The sequence below is a fragment of the Mustela putorius genome, unplaced genomic scaffold, assembly GCF_011764305.1.
Source record: "Mustela putorius furo isolate JIRA1106 unplaced genomic scaffold, ASM1176430v1.1 tig00537227_pilon_pilon_pilon, whole genome shotgun sequence".
Taxonomy (NCBI): domain Eukaryota; kingdom Metazoa; phylum Chordata; class Mammalia; order Carnivora; family Mustelidae; genus Mustela; species Mustela putorius.
Window position 1 is genome coordinate 320,354 of NW_025422368.1, and position 17,144 is coordinate 337,497.

At 34.6% G+C, this 17,144-nt stretch overlaps 2 protein-coding genes and 2 pseudogenes across 2 annotated transcripts; all 4 read left to right on the forward strand.

Annotated features, from left to right (window-relative positions):
• Positions 1 to 261: 261 nt before the first annotated feature.
• LOC101679386 (olfactory receptor 6C3-like) lies at positions 262 to 1,200 on the forward strand. The gene has a single exon (XM_004782568.1). The coding sequence runs from the start codon at positions 262 to 264 to the stop codon at positions 1,198 to 1,200; it is 939 nt and encodes a 312-aa protein (XP_004782625.1).
• A 4,342-nt stretch (positions 1,201 to 5,542) lies between these two features.
• On the forward strand, positions 5,543 to 6,739 carry LOC123390003 (annotated as a pseudogene).
• Positions 6,740 to 7,488: 749 nt separating this feature from the next.
• On the forward strand, positions 7,489 to 10,259 carry LOC123390004 (annotated as a pseudogene).
• A 5,458-nt stretch (positions 10,260 to 15,717) lies between these two features.
• On the forward strand, positions 15,718 to 16,656 carry LOC101678780 (olfactory receptor 6C1-like). The gene has a single exon (XM_045073156.1). It carries the CDS (start codon positions 15,718 to 15,720, stop codon positions 16,654 to 16,656), a length of 939 nt encoding a protein of 312 aa, XP_044929091.1.
• Positions 16,657 to 17,144: the final 488 nt, after the last annotated feature.

Genomic DNA, 17,144 nt, shown 5'->3' on the forward strand with positions numbered 1-17,144 from the left:
ACTCATGAGGGGACTTTTAACATAGACCTAATGATACGGTTTTCCTTTTCAAGAGAGGATGTATAAGATATATATGCTTTAACAGACTGAGTGGATATTGCAAAACTGCACACAGGAAAAGTTCCATTGCTTCATTTCATTGGAGCTACTAATATGAACATTAAAAATTTTTAAACCTTCAATTCCTTTACTATTCACATACTCTTTCTTTTTGTCTTGTTTCCCAACAGTAGATTTTGCTTAAAGAAAATAAAAGGCAACATGAGAAACCATACAATGATTACAGAGTTCATTCTCTTGGGCATCTCAGATGACCCACAGCTTCAGGTTGTAATCTTCATCTTTTTATTTATGGCTTATTTATTAAGTGTCACTGGAAACCTAACCATCATCATCCTCACCTTGATAGACTGTCATCTCAAGACTCCTATGTATTACTTCCTGCAGAATTTCTCCTTCTTAGACATCACATTCACCAGTGTCTCTATCCCCAGATTTTTGGGGGCAATCATTACAAATATCAAGACCATTTCCTATAACAATTGTTTAGCTCAACTATTTTTCTTCATCTTCATGGGTGTTTCTGAATTTTTTCTTCTCACTGCCATGTCTTTTGATCGTTATGTTGCCATCTGCAAGCCTCTTCATTACACCACCATCATGAGCAAAAAATTTTGCACCCTGCTTGTCTTTGGGTCCTGGCTAGGAGGATTTCTTACCATTTTCCCACCGCTCATGCTCATCCTCCAGCTAGATTTCTGTGCTTCCAATGTAATTGATCATTTCTCTTGTGACTATTTCCCCATCTTACAACTCTCGTGCTCAGACACATGGCTTTTGGAGATGATAGGCTTTTACTTTGCTTTTGTCACTCTGCTCTTCACTTTGGCATTAGTGATTCTCTCCTACCTGTGCATCCTTAGCACCATCCTGAGAATCCCATCTGCTAGTCAGAGGAAAAAGGCTTTCTCCACGTGTTCCTCTCACTTGATTGTCATTTCCATCTCTTATGGGAGCTGTATATTCATGTATGTCAAGCCTTCAGCAAAAGAAAGAGCAACACTGACCAAAGGAGTAGCTATTCTCAACACCTCAATTGCCCCCATGTTGAACCCTTTTATTTATACCTTGAGGAATCAGCAAGTAAAACAAGCTTTCAGAAACTTGCTTCATAAAGTACTACTTTCTAGACACAAATGAAAATATATATTAACATGAATAGATGTCATTGTGAAGTCCCAATAAAGGACAAATAAAATTTCAACTTCTATAGTATCCTCCAATATCCATCTCACAGATATTTGTAAGGCAAAGCACTTTAATTTTTCTACAACTACATTATATCTTTCTTTCAAACCCTCCATAGGTTCCATTTCTTTATTGAGTTACAATTCTATACAGAAAGGCAGTGGCTATAAAACATACCTAATTTTGCTGATTGTTATGAATAATACAAATATTGTATGTGGTAATAGCTAAAGGAGTAAACATTTTAGTCAGCTTACTCTTAAATATTACTTTGTTACTGATATTGCAGTTTATTTCTTAAAGTTATAAAAAATGAAATATATTATCTGCAACAACCATATTTTTTACATAATATCTGCAGTGTTTGTCCAATTCCTCCCTTCAAGTATAGGATTGAATGTTTACTTTACTGCTTATAAATTATTTGAAGGTCATATATCTTCTATTTTGTAGTTATGCTTAAGGTATATGTTATGTCTTATTTTACATACTCTCCTTGTTTATCTGTATTATATTTAAAACTATGAGATAAGTGAGTATTCAGGCAGTCACTGTTACACTCATGCCACCTGGAAGTCTAATAGGAATTTCACAAATAATAATGTCTCTTTTGTAGAGAGCATTTATTCTATGCCATATACTCAACTAAGTATGTCCTCAATCATACCATATTTAGTTTTCAAAGCTATATGGCAAATTAGGGTGATTATCTCTTTTTCACAAATATGTAAAATGAGAGGTTGAGGTTTTGATTGAGGTCTTGAGCTATAACAGCTGATATAATAATCTGATTTGAAAATGAAACAAAATAAAATGACTAAAAAGTTATGCTTGTTCTACTTTACATTTTCCAAACTCTTATGGACCTACATATATTGCTTAGTTTTTACTAAAGACAGGCACAATTTTATTGTTTTTTTACACTCACATTATATCATTTGGGGATGAATATATTATCATAATCAAGTCAAGGAAGGTGCCAATATATACTGGACATTAATCAATCAAAACAAGAACCTCCTCAACTGACATTGCTGGTGAGCAACAGAGTGAGAAGGGAAAAAGTATAAAGCACTAGCAGTATTAGAGTAGCAAAAATTCTTCTTGGAAGGCAGATTAAAGTTAATAAAGGTGGGATGCCTGGGTGGCTCAGTGGGTTAAGCCTCTGCCTTTGGCTTAGGTCATGATCCAAGTGTCCTGGGATCAGGCCCCACATAGGGCTCTCTGTTTGGCAGGGAGCCTGCTTCTGTCTCTCTGCCTGCCTCTCTTCCTACTTGTGATCTCTGTCTGTCAAATAAATAAAATATATTTTTTTAAAAAGTTAATAGAGGCAATGAATGACTTGGTACAATGTGGCAGTTTACCATTTTAAAAAAATGTCATGGTGTAAAGGCACTTTTGGTAGAGCTCTGAAGTATGAATCGAGATACTTTTTTGGTATTCTCTGTCTGAAAAATAATTTCTGTCAGTATGTTTGTTTCTCCAGAGAAACAGATCACATTTAGAATGGTTGTTTGTTCATTGTTATTTTTTCTGTCTCATTGGACACTGTCCCCCAAGCTTTTTTGTCAAATCTCAATTGTAAAGTGTATTATGTTTTATATTCCTTACTGTTTTGTGTGTAGTCCTGTTCTGGCAATTTTGATTCACTGAATTATTTCTGCGCCATCGGCAGAGAGAACAGATAAAACATTACGTAACTCATGCTACATAAGGTCTGTGTAGAAACCACATCAGACATTTTAAAATACTTTCTGGTGTTTTTTTCTCTTTCATACATCTGCTCCTCTCTCCCTCTCTATACTCAAGAAATAACAGGAAACTTAGGACAAAAACATTAACAACAGAAAGCAAAGAGGTACACTAAGAGGATATTTGTTCAGGAATGCTGGTTTCCCTGGATTGCAACAATGCCAACTGCTAGTATTTTTTATGTGCTAGCCATTCTGAATGTTAGTGAACCTGTATGAAAATCAGACTGTCGGACATATAGAAGGCAATGGAGTCTCCCAAACTGTGTCATTGCTTCATTACTTATCAGCTCAACTTTTAGTCAGATTAAATGGGATATGTTGGAATTTCATTTTTCAACTGGATTTATTTTTAACAATTTAAAGGGATGTTAGTATATTTTGCTTTATTATATAATTTATTCATTCTCAAACAAAAGGAAGAAATTATCATCTCTGTGGCTGTGTTTCTAATTGAATATAAGTTATGTAGTACTTTCTTTAAGAGAACAGACTTTAATTTTAGGTAGTCTCTAATATATTGAACACTTGTTAACAACACAAATATATCGAAGGTACAAAACCACAGTACCCTAGTGTTTCATTTGGGGACAAAGATAAAGTTCTATCAGGGTGTCATAAAAGTTAGTGAGATAGAATGTAAAAGTCCTTAATATTTCATTTGAATAAATAATGCCCTTGTACAATCACAGTTACTATGAATATTCTGCTCAAACTTGGAAAACAATTCCACTAAAAGAAGATAAATAAACCAGCTCTTCTTAAAGCATATTTAATGCCACATGGTTTATACAGCACTTTCATTTATATTATTTCAATTAATTCCCAAAATGCCCTTGAAATTTTACATCCACGGTAAGCCGAGAAAACAGATGCTTAGGGAAATTAAGTACCAGCTAAAGTCACAAATCCATTAAACAGCCCATTTGAATTTTTAGCTCATGTTCCTCTAACCTGCAGATCCCATAAACTTTCTGTAATAGCTATTTACCTTAGATTGTCACAAGTAAGAAATTAATAGGATTTTTATACCATGATCTTGTTATGAGTTTATGTATTTTTCCTTTTTTATTTGATTATTGATGACTAAATGAAGAATGGAACAGTGATATTGTTGGAATGAAACTTGAAGGTACTTTGTGGCCATCTTATTTAACAAACACAAAGTATTATTACTAACTTTGAGTTTGAATAGCTCAAAGTATTTGCCTCAGGGGTTCTTAGAAAGGGTTCTTGATTTTTAACCAAATGGGTGGAAAATAATTTAAGTTGAACCTAACCCATGTTCTTCCAGGGGAAATATGGATCTGTGTTCAGAAATAAAAAGATGGGCTAAATTCTTAGAATATCCTTCATACTCTGCATGAGTACATCCTTGGGGTGGCTTCAGGCTTGAGAAATCATATGCACCTTGTTAAACATAGAGGTATTTTTCTCCCCAAATCCTGCTGAATTAATTAATGAATAAATGAATGAATGAATGAATGAATAACATCCATGTTGGCAATGTTGGTAAAAATGAATGAATATAGTAAATGAATATAGTCCATTGATATTCATTAAATGAATATAGTAAATGAATATAGTCCATTGATTTTCATTAATATTTTTACATAATAGTACAGTGTGCTTCCCCCAGGTCTGTGATATTAGATCTTCTCTTGGTAGAGTTGTTTTAAGCCTATATTCACTGATCCTAGAAAATTGGCCTTTAAGTACTCCTTTTCAGTAATGCTCACATAAACGTTTCTATATATATTAATACCTTCTTTCACAGCTCTTCATACATTTCCTCGTATGTTTCTTCAGTAGCCAAAATGTGTAATTCAGTCAAGTTATTCTTTTTCAGAAAGTGTTAAAATCGGTAGGAAAGTTAAGAAAATAAAGAATATGCAAAAAAAAAAAAAAAAAAACCTTGAAATAAGGTTAAAAATGCAGTGCATTGACACATTATTACCTATGGAAGAGTAATAATATGCCTTTTTAAAATAATATCTCCAAAGGCAGTAAATTTAGTGCAGAAATTTCAATTTGGGGATTGAATTGAAATTCAATTCAAATGAAACCAAATATTGCCTATTTGATGAGAATGCATATTGAGGCTCCCAGGTGTTATGAGAAACTAGTGCTTCATAGGAAAAGCAAACCCTGATGAAGGAAGAGCATTGTTACTGAGCAGGAGTAAAGTTAATTAAAAGAAAGCATTCTAAAGAAATTTAATGAGACCTATTTTGAAATAATGTTTAATGAAGTTTTTTTTTTATTATATGTCAAAAATTTGGGGCTTCTTTTACATGTCCTTTCTTATAAAAGAAAGGGGAAAACATCTTATAAACCAAAGACACAACCTATGTAATATGCAGCCAGGAATTGGGCATACAATAGAGAACTTCACCTGATGGGTGTTTGTGATGCAAGAACAAACTCAGAATTAATGAGTGAATTAAGTAGACAAGTAAAATAAATTTAAGCCCCTGTAACTTCCAGGCACTTGACTGTGTTGCAAAAGCTTTGAAGGTCAGACTCTTCCTAAACTTTCAGACATGCACAGCATAGTGGAAGAGTTCATAGGAGATTTCAGCAAGACGTTTGTGGGTTGGGAAGAATCAGTCAAAGATTCATAAAATCTCCCTTGTAGATGAAAGCACATAGGGTTTTTTTGTTTGTTTGTTTTTGTTTTTGTTTTTGCCAAATTCTGTCTCCAAACTTGAACCTCTGCTAATCCTCTCTTCGAGTTTCTTCCTTGTGTTTTCTCCTAGAGGTCTGGCAGGAGAACAACAAATAAGCAACTGGAGAAGGAGAAACCACACGGAACTAACAGAGTTCATCCTCCTGGGATTGTCAGATGACCCGCAGCTTCAGGGAGTGATCTTCGTCTTTCTGTTCATCACCTACATGCTCAGCATCACTGGGAACCTGACCATTATCACCCTTATCCTGCTGGATGCCCACCTCCAGACACCCACGTATTTCTTCCTCAAAAACTTCTCCTTATTAGAGGTTTCATTCACCACTGTTAGCATACCCAAGTTCCTAAGCACTCTGATTACAGGAGATAAAACCATTTCCTTTAATGATTGCATTGCTCAGTTCTTTTTTTTTTTTTTCATTCTGTTGGGAGTCACTGAATTTTACCTGCTGGCTGCCATGTCCTATGACCATTATATTGCCATCTGCAAACCTCTGCATTACATGACCATCATGAATCCCAGAGTCTGCATACTCCTTGTCTTCTCTTCGTGGCTGATTTCATTCTTAATTGTATTCCCTGCACTCATGTTGCTCTTAAACCTTAATTACTGTAGGTCTAATATTATTGACCATTTTGCCTGTGATTTTTACCCCCTGCTGCAACTTTTTTGTTCAGACACAAAATTCCTAGAGATAATGGGGTTTTCCTGGTCTCTGTTTACTTTAATGTTCACCCTGGTAATAATAATTCTGTCCTACATATATATCATTAGAACAATTTTGAGGATTCCTTCTGCTAGTCAGAGGACAAAGGCCTTTTCCACCTGTTCATCCCCATGATTGCCATCTTCATTTCCTATGGCAGCTGCATTTTCATGTACATTAATCCAGCAGCAAAAGACATAGTGTCTCTGAGCAAGGGTGTTATTGTGCTAAACACCTCAGTAGCCCCCATGCTGAACCCCTTTATTTACAGCCTAAGGAACCAGCAACTCAAGGGAGCCTTCATGGACAGGGCAAGGAAGATTGCATTTTTCTCAAGCAAATGAAATGTTATGGTTTTACAAATTAGACACATTGCAGGGCAATTTAAAATATACAAACATGAAATTTGAGCCACCTTTAAATGGCAGTGGTCTTCCTGCTATCCTTATTCATTCTTTCTTTCTAAGAGTTTATAAGCACATTTAATATATTTCCCATTCAGATGAAATAACTTCATAAGTTTTTCTGGTTCCCATTCTTCTGAAACTTTGATTAGTTTCAACGTCTTGATTATTAATTCTTTTAATTTGTAAATGTAATTTACTTTGCATTTTGTTTAGGAAAATGATTATCACACAGAATGGAGGAGGCACTGTAATTATTGATGTGATATTTTCCTTACTCTATATAGAAAATATAATTTTGTGATTTTCAGTGATCTTTGCCAGAAATCCTTTCACAATCTTGCAGTTTCTCTAGGAAAAACAATTCTTCAAATGCCATATGATTTTTTGAAAAATGTGAAAGCTTTCATTTAAAAACCACAGAACATTGCTCGCTAAATAGGGTGTTTTCACATAATTTATCTATTGTCAAAAAAAGAATAGATACTTAACATATATACTTTTGTAGATATGCTGCTAAATACATCTCCTTATTTCCAAAATCCATTATGACTCACTAGATATAGGTAGATATACAAGTAGATGCAGACATACATACATGTATACATACAAACACATACACATACTGTAGAAAATAGTGAAGAAATACCATCTTAGATATGTAGAATAAGTTGGATTTCTCTAATTCCATGGTGTAAGTTTTGCTTTCTGATAATGCTGAAATATATATGTATAGCTCCCTTCTAGTTTTGGACTAGGCTGAAACTGGGCATGTGTCTAAATTATTTGATGCCTAAAAAGCAAAATCATTTAAGTTTTATATAAAATAAAATCTTCATAACAGATCATAACAGATCATAACTTTCATATAAAGTTAGAATTTCACCTGTTAAAATACTCCTCCACTCACTCTACTTAAGGTATTAAGTGCCTAAAGTATTTTGGAAAGATGGATGCGTGTTTCTCTATGTGTGTGAGAGAGAAAATGAAAGAAAATTATGAATACAATAAAGTATTCTAAATAATATAAATGATTATTTAGTAATAGAAAATATACTATAATCCTAACTCATGCCATACCATTCCTAATGATTTCTATGTAACATATTCAACTGAGAAATACAGCACAGGAATTATAGAGAAAAAAATAAAATAAGTAATAGAAAATTGAAGGGTATTCAAAATGTAATAGACAATTATGAATGGTTTCTCAATTTCATTCTATCTGAAGTATATTTTGTATATGAAAGAAGGCAAATAGTTGACAAAGTTAGGGTTTCTATGTCCTCTCAATATATATTTTCCCAGAGGTAAATCAGGTGTCAGATATCTGGCATATATAATGTACCATAGGGATGAGAATGAACCTTTCAAGCACACAGCATAATTAGCTATCAATAAATAGTAGCTATTATTATAACATTGTCTTTATTAACTGCTATGGTTGTGAATAAGTACAAATTATATTTATAAAGTGGTGAGAACACTTAACTTGAGATTTACCCACTTGTATTTTTAAAGGCACAATATAGTATTGTTAACTGCAGGCAAAATGTAGTACAGTGAACAATGTTCTTCAATAGTATTTATCTTCAACATCTTGAAAACTTATCCTTCTTACAGAACTGAACTTTATACCAGCTAATAGCAACTCCCCATTGCTGACCCTGCCCCATCCTAAGATAGTTGCCATTCAACTCCATTTCCATGAGATAGACTGATTTTAACACCTCATAAAAGTGGAATCATGCATTTTTTTGTCCTTCCACTTGTTTCACTTAGGGTAATGTCCTCCAGATTCATCAGTGTAGTGTCATATCTTTGATAGAAATAAAAATGGAAGAGAAAGAAATAAACTACCCCACAATGATCAGAGTTTGTCCTGCTGAGCCTTTCTGATGATCCTGATTTTTTTTTTCATTTATTTATTTTCAGCATAACAGTACCATTATTTTTTCACCACAACCAGTGCTCCATGCAATCTGTGCCCTCTATAATACCCACCACCTGGTACCCAGACCTCCCAACCCCCCACCACTTCAAACCCTCAGATTGTTTTTCAGAGTCCATAGTGTCTCATGATTCACCTCCCCCTCCAATTTACCCCAACCCCTTTCTAACTGCCCATGTCCTCCATGCTTTTTGTTATGCTCCACAAATAAGTGAAACCATATGATAATTGACTCTCTCTGCTTGACTTATTTCACTCAGCATCATCTCTTCCAGTCCCATCCATGTTGCTACAAAAGTTGGGTATTTGTCCTTTCTGATGGAGGCATAATACTCCATAGTGTATATGGACCACATCTTCCTTATCCATTTGTCCGTTGCAGGGCATCTTGGTTCTTTCCACAGTTTGGTGACTGTGGCCATTGCTACTATAAACATTGGGGTACAGATGACCCTTCTTTTTTACTACCTCTGTATCTTTGAGGTAAATACCCAGGAGTGCAATGGCAGGGTCATAGGGAAGTTCTCTTTTTAATTTCTTGAGGAATCTCCACACTGTTCTCCAAAGAGGTTGCACCAACTTGCATTCCCACCAACAGTGAAAGGGTTCCCCTTTCTCCACATCCTCTCCAACACATGTTGTTTCCTGTCTTGCTAATTTTGGCCATTCTAACTGATGTAAGGTGATATCTCAATGTGGTTTTAATTCGAATCTCCCTGATAGCTAGTGATGATGAACATTTTTTCATGTGTCTGATAGCCATTTGTATGTCTTTATTGGAGAAGTGTCTGTCCATATCTTCTGCCCATTTTTTGATATGATTGTCTGTTTTGTGTGTGATGATCTTGATTTCTGATTCTGATTTTACTCTGCCTATTTATCCCAAACATGTAAAGTGTCAATGGAAACCTAACAGTCATCACCCTAACTTGGGTGAGCTCTCCTCTACAGAGGCCTCTGTATTTCTTAGCTAGAACTTGTCTTTCTTAGAAATTTCATTTTCAATTACATGTATTCCTCGATTTCTGGGGTTAATTATCACCAGGGATAATATCATTTCCAATAACAGTTGTGTTGCCCAACTATTCTTTATTTTCATAGGGGCAACTGAATTTCAAATTCTAATTGCCATGTCCTTTGATCACTATTATTGCCATTTGCAAGCCCCTTCATTATACAACCATCAAGAACAGGAAACTCTGTAACCTGTTTATGCTATGTGCATTGCTGGGCAAGTTTCTGATCATTTTCCCACCACTTATACTGGTTTACTCAGCTGGATTACTGTGTTTCCAATGTCATTGAACACTTTGCATGTGACTATCTTTCCTTTTTGCAATGGACTCATTCAGATACATGACACTTTGTAGTAACTGACTTTTGCTTGGTTGGGGTACTTTGCTATTTACTTTGGCTTTGGTGATTTTGTCTTACATATACATCACAATTTGTTCTATTTATTTGCTAACACCAAGCCAGTCCACAGGAAATAGTGAAAGGGTCCTCTAAGCAAAAAGAGAGCCTAAAAGTAGTAGACCAGAAAGGAACAGAGACAGTATACAGTAACACTCACCTTATAGACAATACAATGGCATAGCATGTCTAAATTCATTTCTTTCAATCGTTAACCTGAATGTAAATGACCTAAATACCCCAATCAAAAGACACAGGGTATTAGAATGGATAAAACACAAAACCCATCAGTGTGCTGTCTACAAGAAATTCATTTTAGACCCAAAGACACCTCCAGATTTTAAGTGAGGTGGTGGAAAACAATTTACCATGCTAATGGACATCAAAAGAAAGCTGAGGTGGCAATCCGTTTATCAGATAAATTAGATTTTAAGCTAAAAACAACAATAGGAGTTGAGGAAGGACACTATATCATACTCAAAGGGTCTGTCCAACAAAAGGATCTAACAATTTTAAATATCTATGCCCCTAACATGGGAACAGCAAACTAAATAAACCAATTAATTACAAAACCAAAGAAACACAACAATAATAATACAATAATAGAAGGGCACTTAAAACCCCCCTCACTCTTAATCTCACAAAACAAACTGAGGGTTGCCGGGGGGAGGGGGTTTGGGAGAAGGGGGTGGGATTATAGACATTGGGGAGGGTATGTGATTTGGTGAGTGCTGTGAAGTGTGTAAACCTGGTGATTCACAGACCTGTACCCCTGGGGATAAAAATATATGTTTATAAAAAATAAAAAATTAAAAAAAAAAATTAAAAAATAAATAAATAAATAAATAAAAAACCCAAAAAAAAAAAAAAAAAAAAAAACCCTCACTGAAATGGACAGATCATCCAAGCAAAATATCAACAAGGAAATAAAGGCCTTAAATGACGCACTGGATGGACATTGTAGATATATTCAGAACATTCCATCCCAAAACAACAGAATATGCATTCTTCTCTAGTGAACATTCTCCAGAATAGATCACATCTTGGGTCACAAATCAGGTCTCAACCAGTAATAAAAGACTGGGATCATTCCTTGCATTCTTGTTATCATTCTATATTCAGCGTTTTTGTATACTTTATTTGATACCTACTAGCTTGGAGTGCCACTTTTATGGAGATGTTTTAGTATGATAAAAATGTAATGTTTTCATATAAGATTAAGTTGTCCCAGTATTTTACTCAGCAAAAGAAGAATGGGAGATTCTATTCTTGAGAGAAATCCTGATTCAGGAAATTCAGGAAATGTTCCCCAAAATGCTGTGCACATTTAGTTATTTTCTCATTTAGATTATATGCAAAATATTCCATGTGCTTCTAGCTGATTTCTTATGCACTTTCTATCTCTTTGGGCATTATCCCAAAAGTTTCTGGTTCCAATATTGGTGCAACTGTTGATAACATTTGTACAATCCTTAGTGTATTTTCCTCTAGGCCCTTGTTGGCACATTTGATTCACTGGAGTATTTGCTCTGAGACATGAGTATATATGGTAAAAAAAAATGTGCATTAGGCAAGAGAAAATCCACATGAAATCTTCTTCCAAAAGGTCCAAAGTAACTCCAAATCTAACTTCTCTTCACTATTTTAGCTCCCATAGCTATAGGGAAAAGTGTGTAAAAGAATATTAGTTACAGAAATAAAGTAGCTCCAATGTATTGAGAAATACTGGTTTTTAAAATACTGAATCTCTTAACCTAAAACTGAAATAGTTGTCATTTTGCTTTTTTTTTTTTAACATTTCATCCAGCTGATGATGTCTTTTGTGTGACAAATAGAGGTAAGATTGTAAAGTTGTAGTCAACAGAAAATTTCTTTTTCTTAGCACTGATTCATTAATGTTTACCTTAACTTTATTTTGGAATACATAGAATAATTTGGGTTTCTTATGTCAGCTGTATTTATCAAGGATTATGAAAAATGAGTATGTTACATTTCCTGTTTGTCATAATATTTTATTCCTCTATTACTTTTCATACAATTATTGTCTCTCAATTTGATCTTCCTCATTGAATACATGTTTAATAAGTAGTAAATGTGCTGGTTTCAAGCAGAAAGACTTAGGAATTCCAATTCTACTATCAACTAACATCTGATGTCTGATCTTGCTTATTATACTTAATCTCTTTCATTGTCAGTGTCTTCAAATTAACATAGATAACTCACACTGAGTAAATGAGATAAGTGCATACAGTCTTTCACTGTCTCAAAAATGGTTTTGGTGTTTAACGTGGGGCTATATTCCTCAAATATGTTCATTGACTTTATTTTGGGGAGAATAAAGATAATATTAACCACTGTTTGGGAGTACATTTTATACAGATTTTGTATGATTTAATTTTACTTTTTCTTAAATTTGTCCTCATGACTATTCCATGAATTATTATTCCTATTTTTTAAATGAAGGAAAAAGTAAAATTCAGAGAGATTAAGTAACTTGTCCAAAGTCACAATACTATGAGTTGCATTTTCAATCCATTTCTCTTTGAAGGCAAAGCCCACAAGTGCCCCAATAGTATCATTCCTTATAAATAAATATTAAGGTCTGATGCTTTATGTTTTTGAAGAATTCCTTTCCTTCTTTACATTAAAAATTATACCCAAATATAGATACCTAGTTAACAAATTGAGATAATCAGGATATATGTAGAATATCTTTATGAAAACCTACAGATTTTGAGAGTAATTTATGATTACTGCTTTCCCTTCATTATTCCTATTCATACTGGTTGATGCTTTGATCTGATTTGGGATCCAAATTCTCCCTTTCTATTAGGAAAAAAAAACAGGTAATTTTTTTCAGGGTACTGAGGGAAAAAAGATTCTGATCCAATTTGAGGAATATTCTGAGACATTACTAAAGTAATAATCTGAAAAAAAAAAAAGAAACTAAATTGGTCCTTCATGAGATTTTTTATATTCACCATAAAGTTCTTGCATGACATTAGCTGTAAGCAAACATGGTCAGGAATGGAGTGAATCATTCCAGAAAAAAAAAGTTAGTGGTTGTTATAAAACCAAATTATTACTCAAGATACCACATTAAACCAATATTTTGTTCTCTTATTTGACAAATTAGCCTCACATCTAAATCTAACACCAAGAAAAGGAGTGTCACGTGAGAGAGAAAGAGAATTAGAAAATTGTGTGTTAATTTGTGGGTGAAAATAGCAAGTAGCTTGTTTATACAATATGTTAATTTTCACTTTCAATGAATGACACACTTGATTCAACAATTAGATAGATATCCATGACAGAGTAGAATTCATTGAAAAGAAAGGAGCAGGGGCCCCTGGGTGGCTCAGTGGGTTAAAGCCTCTGCCTTCAGCTCAGGTCATGATGCCAGGGTCCTGGGATTGAGCCCCGCATCGAGCCCCGCATCGGGCCCCGCATCGGGCCCCGCATCTGGCTCTCTGCTCAGTGGGGAGCTTGCTTCCTTCTCTCTCTGTCTCTGCCTGCCTCTCTGCCTACTTTTCTTACAAATAAATAAATGAAATCTTTAAAAAAATTAAAAAAAGAAAAGAAAGGAGCAAATGGGACCACAAATCTTGTGAACATAAGTTACATATGACTGGGTAAAAGAAACATGGATAAGTAGTTAGGAAGGAAAGCTTGAAATAATCTTTTAGAGTCTTGGATATATTTTTCATGACTCTACCAAAAACATCACAGAAATAACTTACAGATCAAAGAGTGTACACACAGTGTTAATTATTGAGGATTATTCATTGAGAACAATGACTGCTATGATTGAAATATCGATCATACATTTGAATTGCCATAAGTTTGTTTACAAAATATGTCACTGTGATGTCTGTTTAAAAGCCCTTCAGCCTGCTTCCTCTAGTCCTGAGAAATAGCAAAAGAAATGTTCATTTCCTGTGATTTTCACATGCTTTCGCCATAGCATTGGCACTATCCATCTTCGTTGGAATTTGGAATTTGCGTTAATCAACAGCAACACTTCTTTGCTAAACAGTGTGAAGTGAGTGAAAAGAGAACTCAGACATGTTGGGGAAAAAGAGATCAAGAAACTTCACAGTATTATGATGTATTATATACCAGTAATCAATAAGTCTACATCTTAAACTAAATATCCTATTGCAAAACTTCCTTCATGACTCTGAATTGAACACTTTACTATTTAGTGAGAATACACAGATTGAGGGATATGATAATGGACTGGTTTGATTTACTGAGAAAAATTTAACTTCACTTTAAAATGCATTGTATTATTTAAGTTATTATTATTCAGGAAAAGAATATAAAGGGAGTTCATGGGCTGTCTTATCCTGTACTCCAAGGTGTTGACCTAATAAAGCTTCTATAAATGTAGATAAAAGGAAATATATAAAATTATAATATGGGATAGAAAGCAGAATTCATATATAAAGAATAATACCAACAACACTTAGATAGAAGAAACTCTGAAAGAAAAAATGTTCTATAAAATAATTTTAGATATAAATACATTGCTTCTTTAGCCCATGAATGTGTAAATCGACCTGCTAAATTTCTACCATGCCTTCTGTCTATAGTCCGAGGACATCATGTCAAAGAATTCATTAACTGTGGCTTCAGATAAGGTACAGGAGGTTGGAAAAGAAGAATGTGAACCAGAGTAAAAACTTTGGAATTTTGTCACAATGTTAAAAATTGAACTTCATTGACTTTCAAATTTTGGTCACATCCCCAGTTGAGTGACCTCCCTATAAACATACCGTCTTTTCTATGTTATACTTCTAAGTAATAATGCTAATACTAATACTAATAATACTAAGTAATAATTCACCTAATTCATGTGACAGAAATGAGTAAATGAGACAATTTGTGGTTGGAAGAGGACAAAGATTTTCTCAATGGGAAGGGAATCCATCAGGGAATTACTCTGAAGAGTCAACAGGAAGCATTTCTATTCCAGTTATCAAATATTCAGAAAAACCTGGGTTAAAATTCCTGTTCTTCTCATGTAGGGCATGTATTGCAGATAAGATTTTTAAAAATCTTTTTAGAATCAGTTCCCAATCAGTGAAATGAAGGTTTCATGAAGAAACATTCTATGTAAAACACAGAGTGTGGCACAGCTAAAAATTTACTTTAAACATGTCACCTACTCGGGGCGCTTGGGTGGCTCAGTGGGTTAAGCCGCTGCCTTCGGCTCAGGTCATGATCTCAGGGTCCTGGGATCGAGTCCCGCATCGGGCTCTCTGCTCAGCAGGGAGCCTGCTTCCTCCTCTCTCTCTCTGCCTGCCTCTCTGCCTACTTGTAATCTCTCTGTCAAATAAATAAATAAAATCTTAAAAAAAAAATGTCACCTACTTTTATTAAGTTTTCTTAAAGTTCTCTTACATTAAATTAATTAAATTAATTTAAATTAAACTAAATTAAATTAGTTTACTTCCACAGACCAACCCCAGCAGCTTCCTATATGTAATCCCCTTTCTCTAATCCTGCTGTTTGTGTTTTCTCCTCTAGTCTACACAAAAGAAGAAAAGAAATGAAAAACCACACAGAAATAACAGAGTTCATCCTCCTGGGATTGTCAGATGATCCACAGCTTCAGGGGGTGATCTTTGTCTTTCTGTTCATCACCTACATGCTCAGCATCACTGGGAACCTGACCATTATCACACTTACCCTGCTGGATTCCCACCTCCAGACTCCCATGTATTTCTTCCTCAGAAATTTCTCCTTGCTAGAGGTTTCATTCACAACTGTCAGCATACCCAAGTTCCTGGGCACCCTGATTACAGGAGATAAAACCATTTCTTTTAATGACTGTATGGCTCAGTTGTTTTTTTTCATTCTGTTGGGAGTCACTGAATTTTACCTTCTGGCTGCCATGTCCTATGACCGTTACATTGCCATCTGCAAGCCTCTGCATTACATGACCATCATGAATCCCAGAGTCTGCATACTCCTTGTCTTTGCCTCTTGGTTGGCTTCATTCTTAATCATATTCCCATCACTCATGCTGTTCATACAGCTTGATTACTGTAAGTCCAACGTTATAGATCATTTTACCTGTGATTATTTCCCCTTACTACACCTTTCTTGTTCAGACACAAAATTCCTAGAGACAGTGGGTTTTTCCTGTGCTGTGTTTACTCTACTGTTCACTTTGGCATTAATAATTCTGTCCTATATATATATCATTAGAACAATTTTGAGGATTCCTTCCGCTAGTCAGAGGACAAAGGCCTTTTCCACCTGTTCATCCCACATGATTGTCATCTCCATCTCCTATGGCAGCTGCATTTTCATGTACATTAATCCAGCAGCAAAAGACAGAGTGTCTCTGAGCAAGGGTGTTGCTGTGCTAAACACCTCAGTAGCCCCCATGCTGAACCCCTTTATTTACAGCCTAAGAAACCAGCAAGTCAAGCGAGCCTTCATGGACAGGGCAAAGAAGATTGTATTTTTCTCAAGTAAATAAAAAAAATTAAAATGTTGTCATAAATTAAAGACATACTCAAGAACAAGTAAATAGGAATCAGGGCCCTGCAAAAGTCTATGAATATCCACATAGTTTCACTAGAGTTCTGTATCATTGCTTATATTTCTATTGCCAGCAAAATACTGAGGATATTTGAGAAATATTGTAAAATACATATATACATATGTAGATATATGTACAAATATATATATATATATATATATGAATATATATATTTCCACTTAAATTTCAATCACTTTCTCATGCATTCCTCTTCTGTGAGATAGTCTTTTCACTCTGTAACTATGAGACTGACCTTATTTCCTTCGAAATATTTTTAAATACCTTTTTTTTTCACAATAAAACTTAGAAAATCAAAGAAAGACAAAAAGACACTGTAAGATCAATGAGTTAAAATCATTTTATGATTTTACCAGGAAACATTCTTTGAAGGAATTCAGAAAATATTGTCATGTTTAACATTATTT